We start from the raw sequence: 24,802 nt of genomic DNA on the forward strand, positions 1-24,802 counted from the left end.
CAAACTTATTCATTTACAGTTACTTATATTTGTGGAATGCTGTGGAACATTCACAAGACAAGCTGGTTCCTGTTACTGCTCACATTATAGCATCTATAAACAGTCATTCCTTCACCAGCTTTTTTTCTTAACGTTAATAATAAGCCAAAAAAACAGAAGGAACCAGAAAGCACAAAGTGCACTCTGTCATGAAAACTCCTGAAAAGCACTAATACTGAAGCCTCCTTTCATAAATGTACAAATAATAAAAATAGAACATATCGATGGTCATGCCTTTGGTCGTCATAGATTATGTGAAGCATCAGTCAAGTGGTTACTATAGAAACCACACCATATTCATTAATATAAACCTGTTATTTAATTTAAAGCTTGCACTATTGTCAGTGTTGCTATTAAAATAATACACATACCCGATTAATTAAATAACCTTCTGACTAATTAGGTTTGTGAAGTTTACAGTGCTGTGGTATAAGAGTCTGTAAGCAGCTTTTAACTGGGACGTTCATGTTCACTCGTAGCAGAAGCACGTCACTAAATTGCAGCACGTCACTGAGATCACGTATCATCAGTCATGGCAATGACCGTTTCTTGTCCTGTGTCTCTTCTCTTCTCAGAGTCTTAAGGAAGGCTTAACAGCTGAGCAAAGACTCCACTTGTTCGACAACAAGGACACGAAGGAGTTCTGAAACTTGACGCCTCAGCCTGGCTTTGCTGCATGTTATAGAGGTCCACCATATTTTATCCCAGTAATTAATCACTTAGAAACACACTGGTCACGGCACACAGCATATTATTATAAACATGGTATGAAGTTTGAATTTTATGTCTCTAGTCTGCATTTTGTGCACTTCAGTTACTGTGACTTTTTTTTTTAAACATGTCTTAATGTAAATAGTTGTTTTTAATGAAGCATCTATCATTCATACACTAAACATGACCGTGTCAGCTACTGTTTTAACTCTAGTATGTGTGAATAGCCAAAGGATGGATAAATATGTAATGCCTCGAATTACACTTACTTAATAAAGAGTAGAAACAATCATACCTGCAGACGTGCTTATTATGGTAGATGTGGTTATGCACATTCTCTCCAGCTTCCTGTCGATTCTGATGAAATCGGATGGCTGGCAAAGTGAAAAAGAAACACTACTTGATCCCTGGAAGTATTGGTGTGTGTGTGTGTACATGGAGATTACTGAATGTTGCTGAATGTTGACCAGTTCAAGGCATGGTGTTTGTATCTTGAGGGCTGTTTTTCCTAGTGTAAAATGTATAAACAGATTTATATAGGGGGTTTCTTTATGTAATCATGGTCAATCCACTGATTGGGAGTTGTTTTTGTTTTGTTTCGTTTCCCTTCTCCATTTCCTGTCTTGCCCTTCAAGCTGGTAATGTCTGTAGTGATGTCCAGTCACAGTCTCTTGTATTTATTTAAATGTCATGTTTGTTTTTTGCTCACATTTTTCATTCCTCTATACGTTGCTATTGTAAATATACCACAAATGTACACCGACTGACAGCAGGTTTATTAGCAATAAATATTTTTGCACCCTGTATTTTTGCCTTTGTGTCATAGTTGACTACACACGATTGAAGCCGTTTTGCCAACTTGGAGACTTCAGAGCTAGATTTGGCGACAGTTTTAGTAAAAGTGATTTGATTAGACAGAGGTGCCTGTATGAGTTGCCCCATTTGCCATGCCTATTGTTTCCAACAAGCAATAACTTATCACCATTGCCCCACTTGTGCATTAATACGTTCTTCCTTAGACTTTCTTCTTCATTATAGTTAACAGTAGTAATGTAAGTGATTCTGTAACCGTTTCCTTTGTGTCTGTTTCCCAGCTACACTATAGAAATGATTAGTATTTTGTAAATACTGAAAGTGTTTACAAAATGTGTTTTGTGCCATGAGCAAATTATATGATCAGTTTTATGACACACTTTTAAGGTACAAGACTTTGACGAAGAAAGGTAGCAATATTTCACGAATAAAGTACTATTACAAGAAAAGCAAGAGCCTGGGATAACTGATTGTGATTTCTTCGTCAACAACAGACAAGTTTCTCCAGGTTGGTTTGGTTATTCCTTCTAAATAAATGCAATTTATTGCAGCTATTGTGAAGATCTGATGCTCATGTGTGCCATATTTCCATTGCTCTAACTGTACAGCATAGGGTTATGATGTTTTATTTTTTTTTCTTAAATATTATGACTATTCTTAAGATGTTATGAAGACTTTTCTTATTACAGTTTTTCCCTTTAAATATATTACAAATTTATTCTCAAATTAATGCTACTTTTTCCATTTTCTACTGTTTGACTTTTTTGTGTGTGTGAAATATGACTTTTTTTCGCTCTCTCTCAAAAATATATATTATATTTATTAATAAAATAAGTATCTTCAGGAAATTTTCCTTCCTCATACAACAAATACAAGTCTTTAATATGGAAATAACCGGGACTATTATATTAATAGGCAAATTATCATATCGTGGCATCATCCAGCGGCTTTCATATAATAGCTACTTTCCTCTTGAAAAGTTTTGGCAACATTTGGAACATTTACTGAACTAAAACGATGCATGGTGGAGAAAAAGAAAGGGGGGAAAACATATTTTTAACGTGTACAGCAGCTATAAACCGTGTATAAACAGTGTATAAACAGTGTACAGTGTGGACTCTTCCTACATGTCCCATAATGCTCCATAATGGCCTCATCACTGACAATAATGCTTGAATATTAGCACAGCTTTGACAAAGCTAGCTTAGCTTTACTATGGACACAGCACTTGGCCATTGTCTCGCCCAAAGTCAGCAGACTATTATAAACGTTATTACAGTTAAACTAACCAGTTAATTGGTGTCGGAATGGGGTTTAGGTTGTTGCGTAATTCCGTGTATTAACCCAGCGTCTCTTTGTGGGTAAGTTTTAATGTAGCCTCTCGCTTCTTTGTTGTAGCTATAGCTAACTTGATGTCAGCTTCAGCTAGCACAGGATGATGGCTAGTCCTACAGTATTCATGCGCGTTTAGCCTCATTAATTAGCTTTATGTGTATGAATTAGCTCGGTGGGAGGCTGTATTCGACTTCTGGGACGTTTTGGGTGGTTTAGAACGCGAACGAGCCATGGCTAGCTAACTGAATTAGCTTAGCTTGACTGGCTAGGTTAGTCAGCTCTGTCGTGGGGGGCGGGGGGTTTGATAGCAGACAGATGTGGCAGGCAGATGTGTGACTCTGCTCATAGTAGTTGCCTGTAACTAGCTTTGAAACTGAGCGCCGTCTGCTAACATGGGTAACCTAGCCTACCCTGGGAAAAAGCCAGCTGTGCTAGTTAGCTTGAAAGCATTAGCCTGCTAATCTAATGGAGTTGTTTCTGATCTCTGAGTGCTGCCAGTTGCTTGGTCTTGTCATGTTCCGCTCTCAAAAAGTGCTACATGACCAAACGATAACGCTAATGTACCTAGTCAAGACGCTGACTTGTAGCCTGCTGGCTAATCTAGCTAGCTAGCCTCCTAGTGCTGAAGTTGGCATTTTCCTGATGAATCTGAACAACTAGCTATCGCTGTTATCTGCCTTGTCTTTATTTTATCTGCCGCATATTTACTACGAGTGTCTTGTTAATGCTGTTTGTTTAAATGCTATTTCTCTTTTGGAATCCACTCTTTAAATAGCTAAAATAACATACCTCCAGGCTTGCCTGTGGATGAAGAGCTAGCCAGATGTTGTAGCTGCTGTTTCCTCAAAGTCAACTTTAGATGCACCTTTGTACTTCGGAGGATAAGTTTATTATAAAGTCTACTTTAGTACTCTGTTTGAGATACTTCTCAGTCCTACCTAACACCCAGTGCTCCCTTAATGGTGATGGACATGAGGTGAGCGCTACAAATGTAATGCAGGCTTCTACAAAGTTCCTTCGCTTTACATTTAACACTTCTCGTACATTCAGCGTCGGTGAACGCGTTATCCTGATCAGAGGGTTGTGGTGTATGGGGAATCTGTCCTGGGAGCACTGGGTGGAATACACCTTGAATGGGATGCTGGTCCATTACAGTGCAGCCTGCACACATATTCATACATAAGGGGCAATTTGCTTTGTGCTTTGTGTGATGACTGATCCATTTTCCTTACAAACTTTGTTTGTTTTGCTTGCGTTGCAGCTGATATGGAACAGCCTTCTGACAACTCAGATGGTTTACAGCCTCAGGAACTCTCCACCTCCGCCTGCAGCCTTCCTCACGTTTTTGACCTGACGAAGAACGGCGAAGAATGTCTGTTGAAAGCCAACTCGATAGAGGCCTTGCATGTTGTCCAGCCGCCAGGGTGGTACCTGAGTTCCGGGACCAGCAACGGGTCAGTGCTTCCAGAAGAAGACACTGATCCATCACTTCAGCCCAGTGAGCAGATCCAACCAGACAATGCGCTTTCCAACACAACAGTTACCCTCTCGTATGTGACCAGGTCCCATGTGTTTTCTGCCCATGACTCACTCTCGCAACATTCACAGATTTACAGTGTTCCAATAAGCAAGGCGTTTTCTCTACACCCCACTGCGTATGATGCTAGCCAGCTGGTCACCGATCCAGGTGGAGCGCCGCTCTGTGTGGAAATGGACCAACACTGCCTGCAGCAGGTCGCCATGCCTGTCAGCTTAGCCACCTGCACCAGTTCCTTCGATTTTGTCACGCCAGCACAGGTTTCAGAGAACGTTGCAAGTCTCTGTCTTCTTCAGCAGGCACACAACATCAGTGGTATACAAGATGTCGAGAGCCTTGCTCTGGAGACGCTCAGATCATTACAACAGAACAATCCGACTGAATGCAAGATTCCTCTCAACCTGGAAGAAATTCAGAACGGCGCTGTTGGCAGCTTGTGGAACGCAGGATCCATTGATGGGAGCTTTCCAGCTGGCCATGTTGAGAATATAGTGGATCAGCACAAGAACGGCAACCCAGAGGTACTTTTCCTGATCTCCAGAACCAACGAACCAGTTATTTTACCGACCGATCAGGAGCCGGCAGGCCTTGCTGTCACACTAAATCACGAGTTTATAAGTGCACTGGAAGATTCCATTTCTCCCTCTTTCGCCTCACTGATAGGGGTAAAGGATGTTTCCATTCTGCCCCAGACCGCTGTACCCCAAAGTGAAGAGAACTCGCTTGCTGAAGAAACTAACATTAGGCAAGATGAATTAAGTAATGTGGAATCCGACCCTCTCACGAGCGTGGAAGAGAGAGATTCGTCATCTGCCGCAGATGCATTAAGTACCACCATTAGCAGTGAACTAACAGACAATGATGTATCCAGGACAGAACAGTCTGAATCGAGCAGGGCATTAGCTGAGGTACAGAAAGGGGAGACACATGAACATAATGTGACACATAAGAAAACACAAACTAAACGCTTGCTTGCCAAAAACCAAACACTAGTAAGAAAAGAACTTCCTCCAAGAAGTAGAAGAGGGATGAGGTTAGAGGCTATTGTTCAGAATATCTTCCCTTCCAGGTACAAATCCAGTCATGTCTCATCTGCAAAGAAATGTCAGCGTTCTGACGCCCAGCCGGATGAGACCACTCATCTGGGACCTAGCCAAGATGTGTCATTTGGCAACAACAACAGCAACGTTTTAGAGGAGGAATGTCCTCCGAAGGTTGGGACTGAAACTAATGAAAAGACAGCTCAATTACAGGAAGTGACAGAAGAAACAGATGTCGCTGATCCAAGCAAAATATCTACCTCATGTTCCAGAACTGTTTCAAAACATTCACTAGCTATCCCATCCCCAGGGATGTCACACAAACCTATTAAATCTGTCAAGAAATCAAAGAAACGACAGAGTTTTTCAAACACTTCTCCAGTAAGGGTAGGAAAAAGGACAACACTGCCTAGATCCAAACATACAAAAAGCCCTTTAAAGCAATGTGTTTCATCTACGAGCGGCAAAAGTCCAGCAAAAGTACTGAAAAAAGTTACCACACCGCCTAAAAAGAAAAGGAAAAAGCATAAAGCGGGGCAGTCTTCCATGTTCTCTCCGAGGGAACCTGAAATAATGCTCAAATACGTCAGCTATAAAGAGGAGAAAAGGGAAAAGAGGGACGAGACCTTCTCACCTTTCATACATGTAGAAGTGAAAGCATATCCTACCTGTACAGTAATCAACTACCCTGATGAGAGTGCCAGGCTGAGCCGAGGGAAGCGGCCTACAACGGTCACGTCTGGAAAAATCCCCACTACACCATGTCTGCAGTACAGCCGCGTCTCCACGGAGGGCACGCGCTGGGACGCTCTTGTGTGCTGCCTTTGCGGAGCCTCTGCGAACGCTATGGACCTGGGTGATTTGCATGGACCGTACTATCCTGAGGGTTTCAGACCTGAAGCAAAGCTGCCTACTAACCCACAGGAGCCGAGAGATGACGACTCCAGTGACTCTGATTCATCGAGCAATCAGACTCGAAAGCCACGTCACAAGCTGCAGGCAGCTGCTCTAGGGCCTTATCAAAGGTGGAGCAGTGACGGTGAGCTTTCCTGCAGCCGTGCAGCTAAGAGATCCAGAACGGACACTGTGACAGACTGGTATGCCCCACCCGTAGTGCCCTTAGAAGCCAGCGAGTACTGGCTCCACGAGGACTGTGGCACATGGTCAGCTGGGGTCTTTCTCGTGAGAGGGAAGCTTTACGGGCTAGAGAGAGCCATTAAGATGGCAAAGGAGACGGTATGAGGCAGTTTCATATCACGCAATATAAACAAGGTTTCCATCCACCTGTAATTATGCAGATTTTAAATTAGACTGGAGTGGGGGTGTCGCAAATAAGCAACTTAAAGTGGTAAAGCATTGCTGAGGTAAAACAGTTGCGGTATCAATAAATAGATGTGATAAATGTAAAGCATTTAGTGGTGAGTATGTCTGTGGTTGGTCATCTGCCATTGCTTTCTGTTAAAGTAGGTGGTTCTTGGCCATGTTTATTGATTTTGAAGGTATTTAACAGCCACATCATGGTTTTCTCAGTTACCATGACAAAAGGCCACTGCCTAGAGTTACATCTAAAGACTCATCCTCATCCATGATAAATAGTATGTCAGAAAAAAACGTTCATTAGACACAGTAGCTTATGTGGCTGCCAAACAAAATCCCTCCAAAGCCACGCCCCCAAAACAATCTGTATCCTATAATGTGAACTTGCTTCTTGTTCGCTATACAGTGATCTCAGTGAACAAGTTATTCTCTGGATAATTCATTATACCATTACCAACAGTGCATTGGAAATCCAGTGTACAAGTGATGCACATTACGTCTGCACCAGAATACAGATTTCCCTAGACTTTTGTCAGGATGGACAGTGTCACTGTAGGTGTACTGGTGTACTCACCAGGTAGTATTTATTGTTGCAATCGCCAGTGAGTAGCTTCCGACACAGAGTTAGTGACAAATCAGGAGTTTAAGTGTCACCTGGTTGGTTGGTTGGTTGGTTGGTTGTTTCCTACATTGTTTTTCCACTGACCAGAAAACTTTCCTCAAAATCACTGACTGCACCTTTAATAAATGAATATCTGTTGACGTTCAGTCTGAGGTCACATGATCAAATGAACACACACTCTCACTGATACTATTCATGACAAGCAGCGATACAGTTTGCAGTGTTACTTCATACACCAACCAGGCATAACATTATGACCACTTGCCTTATATCGTGTTGGTCCCACTTTTGCCAAAACAGCCACTGTGTATTCTGACCCCTTTCTATCAGAGCCATTAACTTCAACAATTTGAGCAACAGTAGCTCGTCTGTTGGATCAGATCACACGGGCCAGCCTTCGCTCCCCACGGGCATCAATGAGCCTTGGCCGCCCATGACCCTGTCGCCGGTTCACCGCTGTTCCTTCCTTGGATCACTTTTGATAGATACTGACCACTGCAGACCGGGAACACCCCACAAGAGCTGCAGTTTTGGAGATGCTTTGATCCAGTCGTCTAGACATCACAATCTGGCCCTTGTCAAACTCAAATCCTAACACTTGTCCATTTTTCCTGCTTCTAACACATCAACTTTGAGGACAAAATGTTCACTTGCTGCCAAATATATCCCACCCACTAACAGGTGCCATGATGAGGAGATCATCAGTGTTATTCACGGCACCTCTCAGTGGTCAAAATGTTATGCCTGGTCGGTGTATATCACATACACAACATCCTGTACAAAAGCACTGCTGTAAAATTGGACTTTGAACAAAGCCAGACTGATTAGGTAATCATATTACCTAACTACCTATTGTTATAGCAGTGGTTTTCTCTTTCTGGCTTTTTGAATATTCACTTGATGGATGGAAACTCAACAGTGGTTAAAGTAATGACTCTCATCGATTCCTTTCATCATTTCTCTTTGTGCAGTTTCTGTTTTCATGTTCAAGTGCTATTATTTACATCTTTGCAGATTTGCTCCTCTTGCCATAAAATGGGTGCCACACTGGGCTGCTTTTTCAAAGGCTGCCCTAACAAGTATCACTACATATGTGCAATGCAGTCAGGTGAGTGGCTTTCGACCGATGATTACAGACAGCTGTTTCCCCTCTTTTGTTCCATGTGCAATTTAACAGGTCTCCTTTGAAAGACATGCCGAGCAGCTCTCCGTGATGCACCGCCTGCTGAGACGGCTGTGTCGTGTCTGTTAACAGCTGCACTTTTGGCTGTGTTTGCTGTGCAAACTTGTGCAAGCTTAAGGGTGTAGAGAAACCAGAATCTTTTCAACAGGGTGGTGGGGGGGGTGGCTGGTGTCGAAATGTAGAGGGAATGTGTTTGAGCACGAGCAGAATGATGAAAATAAGATTGATAAAGATTTATAGAACCTGTCTGTGTGCTACCAAGTTTAGACAGCACCTGTACATCTGCACAAGTCCATATTGATTCCATCATGACGTTCGGTGTAGTATAATATTTTATTGCCAGCTCTGAACTTTTTGAATTCGCTCAGTCAGGCTATTTCATTAGTGTTGACTGTTCTCTCCGCAGGTTGTGTCTTATATGAGGAAAACTTCTCGATGAAATGCCGAAAGCACAAGGTAGAGTTTATTTTCATTTCTTTGAATAGATGTCTGTTTCAAGGAGCTGTCTATCATTTGTTCAGAGCCCTCTGCTGCATGCAGTGTGAATTACAACTGAAATGAAAATATCGACAAGCCAGCCTTCTCCATCCATCCACCCACCCACTCCTCTTGCCCTTTTGAAACTGCTTTATGACTCCTGGGCTGTATTTGACAGAAAAGTGGCAGGGCTGTAGAGCTTGTCTTTAGCTGGAGTTTTGGCTCAGGGCTGCATAGAAACTAGCCTTAATCCTTTAGTTATGAATTATTTTATATGTAATGTAAATTATATACGTAGGTATTACATGGCTATATTTGCACAGCAGGTTTTGGTAGCGCCTCACAGCTCCAGGATCCTTGTGGATTTTCAGATGTTCTCGCTGTATTCATGTGGGTTTCTTCTGGGTTCTCAGGTTTCCTCCCACTCGCAAATACACACAAACTGGCTGTGTACTGGCTATGCTAAATTACCTAAGGAGTGTGTGAAAGTGTGTATACATGGTGGACTAGCATCTTTGTGGTCACCCGTATAAAGCAGTTACTGAAAAATGAAAGAATGAATTCTCTGTCTAGGAAAATTCCAAACTGCGTCCTTAAAGCGATTTTAAGCTTCAATGACAACTGAGAAAAGTACAATAAAATCTCTTTCAATTCCAATAAAGATTGAGATTATATTCCACTGTTTATCTTAGATTCATAGTCAAACCATTAAGACGGTGTGCCATGGTTGTCATGGAAACAGGGAGTTTTATTCTTTGTATATTGCTCTTTCAGCTGTTTATTTTCGTTTCGTTTCTCCACAGAACAAATCCATCAAGGGTTTATCATCTAACAAGCAGAACAACAGGTGACAGGGAAGAGGACGCTGCACAAGGGTACTGTTTTCAAAACGCGTCAATATAACGATAAATATAAAATATTTCTGTTTTTATATATATATATATATTAAATAACGTCTAACACTCTGCATGTTTTCCCGCAGATCCAGAATCCCGTCTGAGGTTCAGCCACTATTCTGCCACAGCAACTGACAGAAAAGCTTCTCTGGGACTCAGACACCACATACCTTAATGCTTTCTCCTGCCGTTTCACTGTCACTAACTTCTCTTCCAAACGTCAGACTGACTTCAAACACGGCAACAGCTTCTGAACGTTTGCCACTGTTTACAGATGAAAAGATCCTCAGTGAAGTATCCTTCAAGACAATGGGATGTAATCTAGTACTAGACTGACACTCGCGCTCTCTCTCTCTCTCTCTCTCTCTCTCTCTCTCTCTCTCTCTCTCTCTCTCTCTCCTCTGTCTCTCTCTCTCTCTCTCTCTCTCCTCTCTCACTCACTCTCTCTTCTCTGTCTCACAGTCACTCTCCTCTGTCTCACTGTGTCTCTCTCTCTCTCTCTCTCCTCTCTCTCACTCACTCTCTCTTCTCTGTCTCACAGTCACTCTCCTCTGTCTCACTGTGTCTCTCTCTCTCTCCCCTCTGTCTCACTCGCTGTCTCTCTCCTCTGTCTCACTCGCTCTTTCTCTCTCTCTCTCTCTCTCTCTCTCTCTCTCTCTCTCTCTCCCCTCTCTCACCTGCTGTCTCTCTCTCTCTCACTCGCTGTCTGTCTTTCCTCTCTCACTCGCTCTTCCTCTCTCTCTCTGTCTCTCTCTCTCTCCTCTGTCTCTTTCGCTGTCTGTCTCTCCTCTGTCTCACTCGTTGTCTCTCTCTCCTCTGTCTCACTTGCTCTTTCTCTCTCTCTCTCTCTCTCTCTCTCTCCTCTGTCTCACTCACTGTCTGTCTCTCCTCTGTCTCACTCGCTCTTTCTCTCTCTCTCTCCTGTCTCACTCGCTCTTTCTCTCTCTCTCTCTCTCCTCTGTCTCTCTCGCTGTCTGTCTCTCCTCTGTCTCATGCGCTGTCTCTCTCTCCTCTGTCTCACTCGCTTTCTCTCTCTCCCTCCCTCTGTCTCACTCACTCTCTCTCTCTTTCTCTCTCTGGGAGGATTTGCTCTACAAGTAATAAAGAGCATAAACCATTGGAATAAATTGCACATTTATAGGGCTGAAAGCGTAAGCCGTATCTGCTCAATCTAACAGCACAAAGCCAATCTACTAACAATATAATGAATTCATGGACTTTGTAGTGTAATCATCTGAAACTTATTTATTACATTTGGGTTCAATTCAATTGTAAGCTTTCAGCTTTTTGAGCTGAAAGTGTACGTGTTAATTTAAGAAAACAAAAACAAATCTGGCTCCTCAGTGGAATTTTTATAAACTTTGTGAAAGCCAATCCAAGGCAGCAGATCAGTCATCAGCATGACAGACATCATCTGTTGGATATCAGTGTGGTAGTCGGCTGTCCTGTATCACTCGTTTGCAACCATTTTTATTCTTTTTTTGTTGTGCGTGAGTCATTCTCTGTCTTTTTGGTATTTGTGAATTCATTTGTTTCTTCAAGTCTAAAATGAGGGAACTTCACGTAAAGGCACTCATCATGTGTATGTTTAAGCCTGTATCCCACACCGGGGTAAGAGTATTGTCCTAAATTCTTCAAGCCCCATACCCTCTGGTCCCAGCACTCCTGGAAATAAAAACATAATGAAATAGTACTGGCAATAATGCTATTTGTTATTTTGGCACTATGCAACTAATACCATTAGTATGTGCAACTAATAAGCGGTGAGCTGTGTACTGTTAAATGGTACCAATCAGCAAACTTTGGCATAATGTACGATAATGCAATCGCCAGTTATTGTACCTTAATATTGATTAAAATGGAAGGAGCACTTTGCTCAAAATGTCTGGCTTTGACGAAAAAAAATCGTTCCACGCGTATGCGTAGATCACGTGTAGCGACGTTCCCGTCGAACGCGTACCGTACGTTGTAACCGTCAGATCTGTATCGCTACGACAAATCACGACAAACGATCTACGAGGTCAGCCTTGTCTTCGAGGTGAAATTTACACGTTCCCTTGTACAGTATATGAAGGCGTGTATCAGCTATATCTCTCTGACCACAGGAAAGCAATCCTGCAGCGTTGTTCTTGACCACCTGACATCACTCCATGTCGCGTGCCATCTTCCTCTTCAGCTATTTCCTCTTTGTATTCCTGCAAATGTCATTTGTTTTAACTGGTGTTGAGCTTTATATTACCGCACAACCATGCAACCAAAAATTACCAAATATGTGCTCATTTTGTTTGTGTTGATTTTTTTTTTTTTTCATTGTAGCCTGTATTTTAAGATCCTATTCTCAGGGTTGAGCCTTACATTCTCTGTCATGTTTCTACTCCCGAATTTATTTATCCAGGACTGACTACTAGAACACTCAGTCAGCGCTAAATAATAAATTGGCTTCTTTTATTTTCTCAAACGCACTGCTGCACTCCTGTCTTATGTCTGCTCTGACACACTGATTTACGATGCCTTTTCTTTTCTTTTTTTCTTTTCGGTTTAGTGCAGAGATGTGATTTATTTCACACAGAAACACTGAAGTCGTACATTTTTGACCGTCATTTGTTTTGTTTTGTTTTAATGTCTGTTTCACAGTGGGTTTAGATCATAGGTCTAATCTAACAATATGATGTTAACTTGTATACTTATTGCGTTTATTCAGGTGAGGCAGAATATGAACGAAGTGCTCTGAGAAGTTGAGGGTTAGAAGACTTGCTCAGAGGTCAGTCAGACGTTCAGAAGATCAGGGACTCGAGCTCAGGCAGAACTTTAACTACTGAGCCTTGGAAGTAAGAAGGTTCAAGGAAATTGCTGATTTGCAAACATGTAGGTAGGAGCATGTAACAAGTATACACTTCACGAGATACAGTAACATAAAACTCTCTCTCTCCTCTGTCTCACTCGCTCTCTCTCTCCCTCACTCTCTCTTTCTCTTTCCTCTGTCTCACTCTCTCTTTCTTCTCTCTCTCTCTGGGAGGATTTGCTCCAAAAGTAATAATGAGCATAAACCACTGGAATAAATTGCACATTTATAGGAATACACTTCAGGAGATACAGTAACATAAAACACAGGCAGAAGGTGCACATGTCGATTTACTTTTAATAAATCCGACCTTACAGGAAGACAGTAGTATTGCAAAGACAGAAGTGGACAGAAGTTCAGGGGTTTGTAGGTAACAGAGCGAACACTCTCTGATTGCGTCCAGTTCCTCTTCTGTGGGGTGGGGAAGAAAGACAAAAGGACGTGGCTGGGCATCACTGTGCCTAAGCACGTAAGGGTCACCATAAAGCCAGTGTATATTCTTTATCAGTAGTCACAAAAAACATTGGGGAAAAAAGTAGTGTGTGCGTTAGTGTGTGCAGATTGCTACATTACATCCATCCTGCTTCTACATGTCTACGAAGTAATACTACGACGTTAAACCATGTGTTTAAGGGTTTTCGTGTTTTGTTTTTTTTTTTCTTTACAACTTTCAGCACGTCATAAATTCATGCAGGGGGAAAGAAAAATAATAATACACACGAGTCTAAAGGATTAATTCCATCCGACCCCCAGGGGTACAATAATAAAGTTCAATTCACACTGAGGTATAAACTCAAGCTGATTCAGTTTCATCTCAATCACATCACTCCTGTACACAGAAATCTCGACTGTAACATCACTGAACAGTTTTTCTCAGGGAGTCGAGGAAACAGAAACACAACAACAACAACAACAACAACATGACAGCACAGTAATACAACACAGTGAAATCTAACTAATTATCATTTGCCTCGATTTTTTATTATTTTTTTTTAGCCCTAAATTGTCTAACTTATAACACGGATCGGAGTCTGGAACAGTCCCCAAGAAATTGTGCTACAGCAAAATAAACTCACGTTACAACATTCTCACGTATTTACAACAGATCCCCCCCCCCCCCCAGTTAGGATGCTTATTTCATGCAGTTGGTAGATGTGATTGTGTACACTCCACTGTCGTTGGTTTCTTGTAAAAGTTCAAATCAACATACAAAAAAATATATGTAACAATTTGTAAAGAAAACCAATAGAAAGAAACGATACAGAATCAGCAAAAATACTTCCTTTGTACCTGCAAGTCTTGAAATAGATATGTTGGTTTGACATCGAGGACCGGTCGGCAAAGTGCAACCCACTGATCCGGCAATGGATCTCGAACCTGGTCGCGATCGATCGAACATTCTGAGGTTAAAATAACCGCTTTGATTAACGCTAGTCATTCTGGCTTCAAGGACTGAAAGGTAACGTGTAGTGTACATAAAAAACACAATAGTCGTTATATTTATTTGTTTGCAGCACAATCCAATCAAATGTGAGGGGGTTAATGGGCCAGTAGTGGCTTCAGGATTTGAACTCAGAAGCTTAACCACTACACAATAATAGTCTTAACCTTCTAAGATACTGATTAGCGGGAGGAGCGGGTTCGAGGCTCTGCACTGTCTCACTGGCATGAGATCTGTTTGACTTGTCACTCCTTTGAGCCAAGTACAATAAGCAGCCAACCTCAGTGCCACTTCTCTATCCTGTTTTAAAGCTGTCAGGAATAAACAGTCGTAGACATCGCAGTGAGGCTGCACAATGCCAGCTGGGCTTGGCACAAGAGCTTCAACAGAGTACCAAAAGAAATGAAATGTAAACCATTAAATTACCTATAAATCAACTGTAAAAAAAATAGACTTCTGAAAATAGACTTAAACCAATTGAAATAACTAGGTCACTACAAAATACACAAAACACTCACGCAGAAGCACGCACGCTTTAAGCAACATCCCCTTTGTCCTCCCTAACGTGTTTTGAAGGATTTCGTCGACATCACATGTAAGTCACGTGAAATCAACCCATTGATGGATCGATACACAATGTCAAGAACGTAGATCCAGACAGTTCTCCCAGTCAACATCCATTTTCTTTCTTTTCTTTTTTGCATCATATATTGCTTTAAGGAATATGTTTTGGTCTAGCCCTAATCATTACTCTTGATCTGCTGGATCAGTTACATTGTGTAGCTTTTTTTAAAAATTTTATTTTATTTTATCTGCTTTAGTGGTGCATCTATTGTGTTAGTCTAGTTTGTAGCTTCTGTGCACTTCCTTTCTTAAAGGAATTCCACTGAAGACAATCTTTCCCAAAAAGAGTGCAATGTGTCCTCGGTGGAGAACGGAAATAAAAGACAATAATCACAAAACTAGTTCGATAAATTAGAGGGTGTGTCAAATGTTTTTTTTTTTTGTTTTGTTTTTTTTTGCTGCATTCACACTCGACGGTGTTATAATACCCTTAAAAGATGGTTTACTTATGTGATTAATCTTTTATGAAGGTGTGAGAAATTGTACTATCAGGTAAGGAAGCCGTGTTTTGGTTTAGGTACAGCTCTAGACACAGATCTCGATCGGTGTAGTGACAAGGATGCGGCTGCTGGTGGCGTTGTCTCTGGGCATGCGCTCATAGCTGGTAGTGGATGACACTGAGCTGTTGGTGGACACTGAGCTGAACTGATGAGCGGCCATTCCTGCCTCCACTGCACCATTTTTGCTCGGCGATAGGGTTTGCTGTTTCATCCGGTCTACCAGCAGCTCCTCCTCCTCTGATGAAGAGCTTTGTGCCACCTGGTGGTGTCCTCCTCCGCCGCCTCTTCCCGCTTCTCCATCCAGCATCCAGCGCTGGCCGAAATGGGCGAACACCTCCTTGACGGTGCAGCGGCGCTCCCTCTCCAGGGCCAGGAGTTTGCGGAACATTATTAGCACCTCGTCGCTGAAGCGGCGCCACTGCGAAGGGACCGTGCCAGTTGGCTTCCGCTGCCAGCGAGCAAACTCATCATAGAACGTATCCGAGGGCACCGCCTTCTCCCAGGGGAAGTTGCCAGTAAGCATGCAGAAAAGGAGTACACCCAGGGCCCACACATCTGTGCTGTAGTCCACACAGATGCCATCACGCTGGGAGGCATCACTCAGCTCGGGAGCTGTGTATGGGATTGTGCCACTGACACGCTTCACCACAGAGCCTGCACACCGTGCCATGCCAAAATCAGAGAGCTTCACCCTGCGGCACTCCCTGTCAAAGAGCAGCACGTTTTCTGGTTTGATGTCACGGTGTACTAGCTTCTTACAGTGCAGGTAGTCCAAGGCAAGGGCCACCTGGTGGACACAACGCTTGGCCACAGGCTCTGGAAGTCCCACCTGAATTAATCAACAGAAAAAGATTATTAAAAACCATTTGAAAAGAGTAATGCAAATGCACTTTATGGCCAAAATTTGCGGACATCTGAACATCACACCCATATGTTGTTCTTCCCTAAATTGCACAGTTACAGGCTCAAACCTGTTCTCCATGCACAAAGCAAGCTCCATTAACACATGGTTTGCCAAGGTTGGAGTGTCCTGCACAGAGCCCTGACTCAACCTCACTGAACACCTTTGGGATGGACTGAACAACGAAATCTTCTGACTTTACATCCACACCTGACCCCACTACTGCACTAATCTTATGGCTGAATGAACACAAATCCCCAAAGCTACATGTTCAGAAAGCACATATGGATGTGTTGGTCAGGTGTCCTTGATCTTTTGGTAATAGCCAAGCACTAAAGTGCCCAAGCACTGCTTTGCAAAATGGCGAATGTTACATTGAGGAGCTTGTTCATAAACAGTCAGAGCTGTGAAAGTGAAATAAAAATGTATCTATTGGCAAATCTCTTCAAAATATGAAAACATAAGTAACCAGTGTTTGTGAGGTTGCACAGTTATTACATAGAGTCTAACGAAACCTACAATATGCCAATGTTAGGTCTATATAAACGATGGCTGTAACCTGATGGGCTGGTGATCGGCATCAAGTACTGAATAATCCACAAGAATCATGATTTATTATGTTTGAAGTGTATAGTGTTTTCGATCTAGGGCTGTTCCAGGTGTAGGATGAAAGGTTTTGGACGTATAAAATAATCAGTGTCTTCTTATACCATACTGAAAGCATTGCACCACAGTGCAGATCGTGAAGCTGGGACTGAATGATTCACCATGTGGACGGAATTTTGATTACCTGTGGAGGAATGATGTCAAAGAGATCCCCTGCTAAGGCATACTCCTGTGCAAACACGTAATAATCCTCTGTCTCAAATGCGATACCGAACATGTTGATTATAAAGGGACATGGAGAGAGGTACAGCGAGATGCTATACTCCCTCAAAAAACTCTTTAGCTTAGTGGTCTTCTTCTTGAGGAATTTTAGTGCCATCTTGGTACCTTGGGTAAGGAGAGGACAAAAAAAAGATGTCATAGAATCATATACATGTTCGATATGTGCTTATTCTTTTCATAAACGGTTCAATCTGGATTAATGATCAGTGTTTACCTCGGATTTTATGAATGACCAGGTCCACCTTGCCGTAGGTGCCTTTGCCCAGCTCTCGGATAACCTCATAGTATTTGCTGACCTCAAGTTTCTCCAGGTTCTGAGCGGCGAAGAGCTGCAGCTCCTCCAGGATGTCGACAGACACTCGAGACACGACAGGAGAGGAGCTCATTTTTTCCACAGGAGCAGGTGTGGAGAGGGAGAGTGCTGGCAACCACTTAACGTTACTGCAGTCACACACACACAAATATATTCACACTCAGAAAGGGAATTAAAATTCCAGGGATGTGCTTTTTTATATTCCCAAGAGTCCACTGAACAGTTAATTATCTGTACATTCTGAATTCTCTCAGCTCGAACCTTGCTTCAGGCAAAGTAATTAGTGTGAAGATCTGCAAGATGGTTTCTGAAGATAGAGACTTCATATAATCTCATCGAAACCCGCCAGTCTTTGTGCCTGTCATACAGTATAGCTCGAAATAGCAGCAGCTTGTGTCATGTAAGACTGCATCTGAGTGTCTTTCATTCTTCAAGAGAAACTGCATTACGCTGTACAGCAGAGTGGCACTGTTTGCCTCGATGTCGGAATAGACCATTATAATTAAATGAATATTACATAAATCCACATAATTATACTGAGCGGGAACGCTGCAGAAAGCCCTGTGCTTCTCCTTTTGACCTCTGTTTTGCAGCAACTCTTTTTTTTTTCCCCACAGAGTATGGATATCTAATCCTGTTAACGCTGTGATGGTGAGCACCTTCTTTCCCTCACTGTTCATAGCACTGCGGCGGATGTAAACACAGAGGACCATTTGTTACTGCTGGCAGATCAAGAGTGCTTAGTTTGCACTGCAGGTTATACAGCATACAGCTGCAGCTCCTATTTTATTCGTGTAGGCTGATGTGATGTGTCATGTCCAATTACTCTCTCTCTCTCTCTCTTGTCATCTTATCACAGGGAAATGTCCCACTTTGTGAATCCAGTTCAAATTTTTTTCTTTGTGTCGGGAGAGCAATCCAAAAGGGTGAAAGTGAGGATTTATGCTTTGAGAGCACAAGTCTCAAATCACAAAGTGGTTTTTAGCTTTAAAAAGCTGTGCAGAAATCCACCATATTCACACCACCACTCTCTACTCTCAGAGCCATGCAATAAAAGGGAGACTGGAGCAATATGACTCAATAGGTCAGACATAATGTCAGCAGGCCTGTGTTTAAATTAACGCAGAAATGTGTGTCTCCTGCACCGTGGGAAATGATCTGAATGATTTTTTACAGGTTTTTAAGCTTAACCACGGTTTTATTAAATGTCCAGTTAATAGATGAAATAGATCCAATAAATATTAGTACTTGCTCACGCATTCAGATTACATTTGCAGCATTCAGTTAATTGTGCAGTAGCTACTGCTTGAATGTGACTTAACTGGAAGATTTCAGTCAGTGAGTCTACATCCTAACCGCCGATGCACTGGTTCCTGCATGGCTGACAGGTGCACGTGGTTCCATACGGTTCCTGGCACTAAATCTTCATTATCACTTCTTAATTCCTTAATCAGTGTCACTGTCAGTGTCTATATAGTCATTCATTGGCAGTCTCGGTCCAGACCAGATCTTGGTCTCAAACCCATCCATCTATATTGACCAAAAGACTTAAATATGGTCAAGACAAAGATGTTGATACCCAGCAAAAGAATGCACATAGATGATTTATCTTATTACTTTTAAAAAGGTTTAAAGTGGTACTGGTTGCATTCATTACAATGTCATTATAAGGTGGGAATCACACCAGCCAGCTGGTGTTTATTCCAATGTAGTCAGTGTGATTTCTAGAGAACTTGTTGCCACCAAGAAAGAAAAACACAGGCCAGCATGCCAGGTTTTTAACCTTGGTTAAAAAAATAAAAAAATAAAAAATTTTAAAAAAGCCTCATTCCAGTCACTTCTCTATTTATTTGGCATTGCTCTTGCCAGATGTGTGGCTCTGGAAACATAGGCTGTGGATAAAAACTGGAAAGTCACAGGCTCTAATCTCTCAGCTCCTGTGAGCAGCTTTCCCACGGCAATGTTTATGTCACTACTGTTTTGTAGTTTTGTAACTGCAGACTTGCAAACTAGTGTGATGCTGGGCCACTAAGATGTGTACCAACACTTCCAAAATCCCACCAGCCTGGACCCAGCAAGACCACTGCTTCCCTTGTGCCTTTGAGCTGCGATTGAAAGTGTTTATCCCAGAGGCATGAATACACTGGTGGTTGTGCAGTGTTCCACATGATATCCAGAAAATATTCCACCTCTAAAAAACTTCACCAAGGAGCTGTTCCTTCTTGTCTGTGCAACCACAACCACATCAGTCTGTTTACGTCCCAGCTGATAACAGACTTAATGGTTTTCTTCCATACTGCAGTATACCACCTGCAGAAACACGGACTGAATGCTCCAGCCAGCCTGTGAAGTGTACGATGTAGAGCGTAATGTCCAAGGACACACTCTAAGACCACCTGCTATGTTACGTGCTAGCTGCTGTCTTGAAGGTGCCCTGGGCCCTCACACAGCTTTTTTTTAAAGTCAAAGGCCCAACTTTAAGAAGCTTTGTCTGTACCAATTTGGTTATTACAGAGAAGAACAGAATCAAGAGCACACACAGGAGGGATTACTTACGGAGAGCTCAACATGACAAGTTGCAGCTAGTAGGAACCCCACATCGCTGAACATCGCTGAGATATTCTGCTTAGGGAAAGCCAACTGGGGCACCAGAGAGATGAGCTGGATTAGCATATCGACAACTTTAAAAAGACAACTGAGCAGTAACTCTGTATGTCAATCTTTAATAGACCAGGTATCTTTATTGCCCAACCATTCATCACCACCTTAACAGGAAAAAAAGCATTAGTGAGAAGCCCACAACAAAACCGGAGGTACATGGCCTTCTTGGGGTTTTTGGATATATGGCACAACCTGAATAGAGATCTAATGCCAAGCCTCCATTCTGACAAACACAAGGGGCTTGTCAAAAAAAAATTAGGGATTTGTCATACATGCCAACACATCAGAGGTCACCAGGATGGGGTGAAGAGAACAAGGACACTGAAAAATTCATTCACACAGCAGGTGAGAGAAAAGCTCAGAAGTCACTTCAACTAAGTTACAAACTATGCGGCCCATCAATGGACGACCAGTGTGAATAACATCAACTCACACATTACCAGGCGGTTCTTGACCCTGCAGGTCCAGCACTTCTTCAAAGCCAAGGATAACAATGCCCATTGGCTTTACTTCTGAGTCACCGAGGCAGCGTGCTGCCTTTGGAATCATTACTGACATCACAGGAGCTGGCCAACCTTCCAGCTGTTCAACCACACAACTCTCATCTGCTTGAAAATGAGTCATTAAATTTGCTTGAGACCACAAGATAATCACTTGACACAACTAAAATCCACAAATTAACCAGGGCAGAGCTAAAATGGTTTGGCTTTTAGAGGTTGAAAAAGAAAGATGATTATCTGCAAAACACAGCCATTTGAATCAGACGAGCAGACAAGTTTCAAATGATAAGACATCAATTCAGTCACTGAACACTGGAAATGTTCAAAGGACTGATAACAGACCTCTAAACCCAGATGATTTAGCTTTTCATTCTTCTAATGATCCAAAGAGTTATGTACGCCTAAACCAATCCTTTTTAAACTAACACTATAAGCAGATCTACAGACAACTGTACCACGTGTCAATACATATAACCAAGAAAAATACGACTTTACACTCGATTTATAAAGGATTATACCATAACTTGGCATTTTTAGCACTATTGGTCTCTCCATTGGATCAGGCATTTCGTCTCTAATTTGCAGTAGGTCAGGAACGATACCCTTTAAAACTGACTGTCAATTTATGTTTTATTTACTACAGACAAATGTTTTTTAGCTAGTCAAGGTGCAGTAGTACAAGAAGGCCTATGGAGCACATCCACCTCCTGAATCATTAATGCAGAGCTGTTACTCCCTCACCTTGTGTTCCAACTGCAGGGGTGTGAAAAAGAGGATCAGAGCAACAAGCGCATACACAGACACACACCTGCGGATGCTAGGAGCACACACAGTCTCCATATCAATCCACACATTGTGAGATGGCCAATGCTCGTGTTTGCTCTAGTCTAGCATGGTTTAATTACTGCGTGCTCTAACACAGCAACTAGACCCGAAGAGTTGAATTAGGCGAATTCACAGCCTGCACTCTTAGAGAAAGGCTACTAAACTGTTCCATGCCTCAAGGCTGACTCTCCTGATTACACCTTTTATATATTTTACCTTAACAGCGTCATGCTAAAACAGGGATGTAAAATTTACAGCCGACGGAGCCCTTTAGCATTCTAATATGGTATTTAGATTCTGCGTCATAAATTTAGATCATCCCATGGATATAACTGAATTGAATTGAATAATAATTTGAAATAATTATTCTGTTGGGGTAAAAGTAGAGCTCAGTCACTAACGTGCTAATAACAGAATTGTTCATTAGCAGCCGGAAATGTGTAACCTTACAAAAAAGAACCTATTTTGGAGGACACTTTCGCAGGAATACTTTTGCAATCACATCTGTTACTCTTTTTCTTTGTCATCTGTACCACTTCACATCAGACTAAGTGTAATCTTGCCCCCATCTTTAACAAACTTGCTCTAAAAGATCATTACTGTATAATAATTATGCTTCTTTAATCCTTTTTTTTTTTTTTTTTAACATACACTCTATCTACATGCCCAGGTGTCATATAAACGGTACAAAAAACAGGAGCACACGTATCCGAACCCTAGCGTTAGGGAACGGTCCAGTTTTTGTACTTAACCCTCAGCTACTCAGCTCTTCCATCCAATCCATTCATGCATCATTTGTAAACCAGTTTATTTAAAAAAAAAAAAAAAAATCTGCTAAATGGATGAATGTAATGCAATATCGACTGTTACCAAGATGTGTCTGAACATTAAACAACGATTTCCAGTCACGGAGTGCCGTGTGAAGATGCTTGTTTAGGACTAGGCTTTGGAAAAGGCCTTCAGTTTTGCATAACAGTCCTCATCTGTATATAATAAGGAGCTCAAAGCAGCTAAGTGTTATTAGAAAGAACAGCATTTTCATATCATGTTCAGCAGTAAACACACACACACACAGTGCCATATGTGTGTGTGTGTGTGTGTGTGTGTGTGTGTGTGTTGCAGGCCTGTAGAGGCACAGGTAGGTAGACTAGACTACTATTCTTGAAATCAGACTGAATGAAGCCACCTTCAGATTGTGTATTCTGACCTGGGTCATGATGAGGGTTTTCATGTGTTTCTGTAACACAGGTGACCTTACAGGGGGTCTGAATCATCCTGCCCTAAAGCCCCAGCAGACAGGAAACACAGACAGTCGAGGCGCTCCTGTTAAACCAACAGCACAGGCTATTCATTATTAATGGGACATCATTCGCGACCTTGCTCAGCTTCTTCGCACATTTGGTAAGAACTATAAACCCATACTGTCTGAAAGACTTCAGAAACCATCAGGACATGGAGCACATCAGGTACAAAGAAGAACATATGAAAAACCGATAGGGTTTTTATCATTAATAAACAGTCAGTGTTGTCCGCAATCGTGTTGACACTCCAGTGATCTCTTGCCTTTTTAAAAAATACAAAACAACAATAATAAAACAAACAAAGATCCTAATCCAATCATCATTTATAAATAATAAAATAATACTAATGATCCCCAAACCAGTGAAATCTGCACTTTAATATTATTATTATTATTAATATTATTATTATTATTATTATGCATCTGTAAAGCTTGTGACACTCACCATTAAATCCGTCCGTGTTTCTTATTCCAGCCACAAATATATATCCCGAGCTCAGTAAACACCAGGCATCCTCTTCTTTCCCGAATCCCGGCGTGTGTTTGTTTTTCCTCTATCCGCATTTGTGGTCCTTCAGTGGTCCAGACAGTGCAGTCATTCCTCTCCGCTCCGCCGCTATTGTCCTTCTCGAGCTGAAAATCAAGGCTTTCCGAATGCTGAGAGAAGCCACGCCTCGCTTTTGATCAGCCAATAGCAGCGCAGCTTGCAGGTATCACCACGCCCCGATCATCCCTGTAGTAGAGGGTTTAGGTGTTGTACAGAGGAGACATGAGGAGGAATACAGTCTTGTGTGTGTGTGTGTGTGTGTGTGTGTGTGTGTGTGTGTGTGTGATGAATGTTGTAAACATATTATTCAGACTTTTTTTTTCCATTTTCTGTTCACACACACACTGTATGAGCAGTGAGAGGTGAAGTGAATAAGACTGACGATCTCACCATGGCACCTGTTAGTGGGTGGGATATATTAGAGGCAGCAAGTGAACATTTTGTCCTCAAAGTTGATGTGTTAGAAGCAGGAAAAATGGCCAAGCGTAAGGAGTTTGACAAGGGTCAAATTGTGATGGCTAGACCACTGGATCAAAGAATCTCCAAAACTGCAGCTCTTGTGGGGTGTTCCCGGTCTGCAGTGGTCAGTATCTATCAAAAGTGGTCCAAGGAAGGAACAGTGGTGAACCGGTGACAGGGTCATGGGCGGTCAAGGCTCACTGATACACGTGGGGAGCGAAGGCTGGCCCGTGTGATCCGATCCAACAGACGAGCTACTGTTGCTCAAATTGCTGAAGAAGTTAATGCTGGTTCTGATAGAAAGGTGTCAGAATACACAGTGCATCACAGGTCAGGGCTGTTTTGGCAGCAAAAGGGGAACCAACACAATATTAGGCAGGTGGTCATAATGTTATACCTGCTCGGTGTGTACTGTATATATATATATATATATATATATATATATATATATATATATATATATATACTTCCTGTGGAAATGGACAGTAGCTAAGTGCTATAACATTTCGGAACCATGTGAACATATAATTTGTTTGTTTTATTGTTCAACCTAAATATCAGCATGTTGGTAAAATTGTGAAACATTTTTAGGCCTCTTCTGCTGCTGAGTGCCTTAATTCAGCTGAGAAAGCATATTTATGTACATGATAAGACAAGAAATATATACAAGATGCTTTCGTACACTGTTATGATTAGCATTATGATATCACTAGAACTAAGAGGAAAACCCTGTTTCTCACAGGACAGTGCTCCTGTGCACAAAGCATGCTCCATGAAGAGTGTCCTGTACCGAACTCTCTGACCTTAACCCCACTGAACAGATGTGTGATGAACTGAGACACTGACTGAACCACAGACCTCCTCTCCTTACATCTGTGCCTGTACCGCATGCTGTAATGCTCTTAAGAGCAGAGGGCAAGAAGCATTTTTTTAGCGTACATTACAGCACAGTGGAATTCTTCTCTTCACATATTCCAGCTGAGGAAGTTGGAGTCAGAGCACAAGGGCAGCTATGATACAGCACCACTGGA

The 24,802-nt window shown here is 42.1% G+C and overlaps 3 protein-coding genes across 9 annotated transcripts in view; 2 read left to right on the plus strand and 1 right to left on the minus strand.

Moving 5' to 3' along the window:
* mprip (myosin phosphatase Rho interacting protein) overlaps positions 1–1,554 on the plus strand; it is a 36,482-nt gene extending 34,928 nt beyond the window's left edge. For all 6 annotated transcript variants that reach the window (XR_009206424.1, XR_009206425.1, XR_009206426.1 and 3 more), the window contains one exon: positions 615–1,554. Coding sequence is in view for 2 of the 6 variants with exons in the window: in XM_058407195.1 (XP_058263178.1) it covers positions 615–686 (72 nt within the window). In the remaining 4 variants the exon portion in view is untranslated. The remainder of the gene's footprint in view (positions 1–614) is intronic.
* Positions 1,555–2,706: 1,152 nt separating this feature from the next.
* Positions 2,707–12,432, plus strand: si:dkey-94l16.4 (transcription factor 20). 2 transcript variants are annotated; one of them, XM_058406062.1, is made up of 7 exons: positions 2,707–2,924; positions 3,674–3,874; positions 4,160–6,711; positions 8,429–8,522; positions 9,004–9,053; positions 9,878–9,949; positions 10,057–12,432. In XM_058406062.1, the coding sequence occupies exons 3-6, from the start codon at positions 4,165–4,167 to the stop codon at positions 9,923–9,925; spliced, it is 2,739 nt and encodes a 912-aa protein (XP_058262045.1). In that variant the 5' UTR covers positions 2,707–2,924; positions 3,674–3,874; positions 4,160–4,164; the 3' UTR covers positions 9,926–9,949; positions 10,057–12,432. The 2 variants fall into 2 exon arrangements, with proteins under 2 accessions (XP_058262045.1, XP_058262044.1); XM_058406061.1 differs by lacking the exon at positions 3,674–3,874 and having other exon boundaries at positions 2,708–2,924.
* A 1,023-nt stretch (positions 12,433–13,455) lies between these two features.
* bsk146 (brain specific kinase 146) lies at positions 13,456–23,406 on the minus strand. Its single transcript, XM_058406063.1, has 4 exons — positions 23,211–23,406; positions 17,381–17,607; positions 17,069–17,271; positions 13,456–16,206 (listed from the first exon to the last, which is right to left on the minus strand). Exons 2-4 carry the CDS (start codon positions 17,550–17,552, stop codon positions 15,403–15,405), a joined length of 1,179 nt encoding a protein of 392 aa, XP_058262046.1. The 5' UTR covers positions 17,553–17,607; positions 23,211–23,406; the 3' UTR covers positions 13,456–15,402.
* Positions 23,407–24,802: the final 1,396 nt, after the last annotated feature.

This window comes from Hemibagrus wyckioides, linkage group LG13, assembly GCF_019097595.1.
Source record: "Hemibagrus wyckioides isolate EC202008001 linkage group LG13, SWU_Hwy_1.0, whole genome shotgun sequence".
NCBI lineage: Eukaryota > Metazoa > Chordata > Actinopteri > Siluriformes > Bagridae > Hemibagrus > Hemibagrus wyckioides.

Coding starts and splice junctions, on each gene's coding strand:
- si:dkey-94l16.4 (XM_058406062.1), top strand. CDS start 4,165: ATGGAACAGCCTTCTGACAACTCAGATGGTTTACAGCCTCAGGAACTC. Junction 6,712..8,428: donor TTAAGATGGCAAAGGAGACG/GTATGAGGCAGT, acceptor ACATCTTTGCAG/ATTTGCTCCTCTTGCCATAA. Junction 9,054..9,877: donor TGAAATGCCGAAAGCACAAG/GTAGAGTTTATT, acceptor GTTTCTCCACAG/AACAAATCCATCAAGGGTTT.
- bsk146 (XM_058406063.1), bottom strand. CDS start 17,552: ATGAGCTCCTCTCCTGTCGTGTCTCGAGTGTCTGTCGACATCCTGGAG. Junction 17,272..17,380: donor GGTCATTCATAAAATCCGAG/GTAAACACTGAT, acceptor TCCTTACCCAAG/GTACCAAGATGGCACTAAAA. Junction 16,207..17,068: donor TTGACATCATTCCTCCACAG/GTAATCAAAATT, acceptor TGATTAATTCAG/GTGGGACTTCCAGAGCCTGT.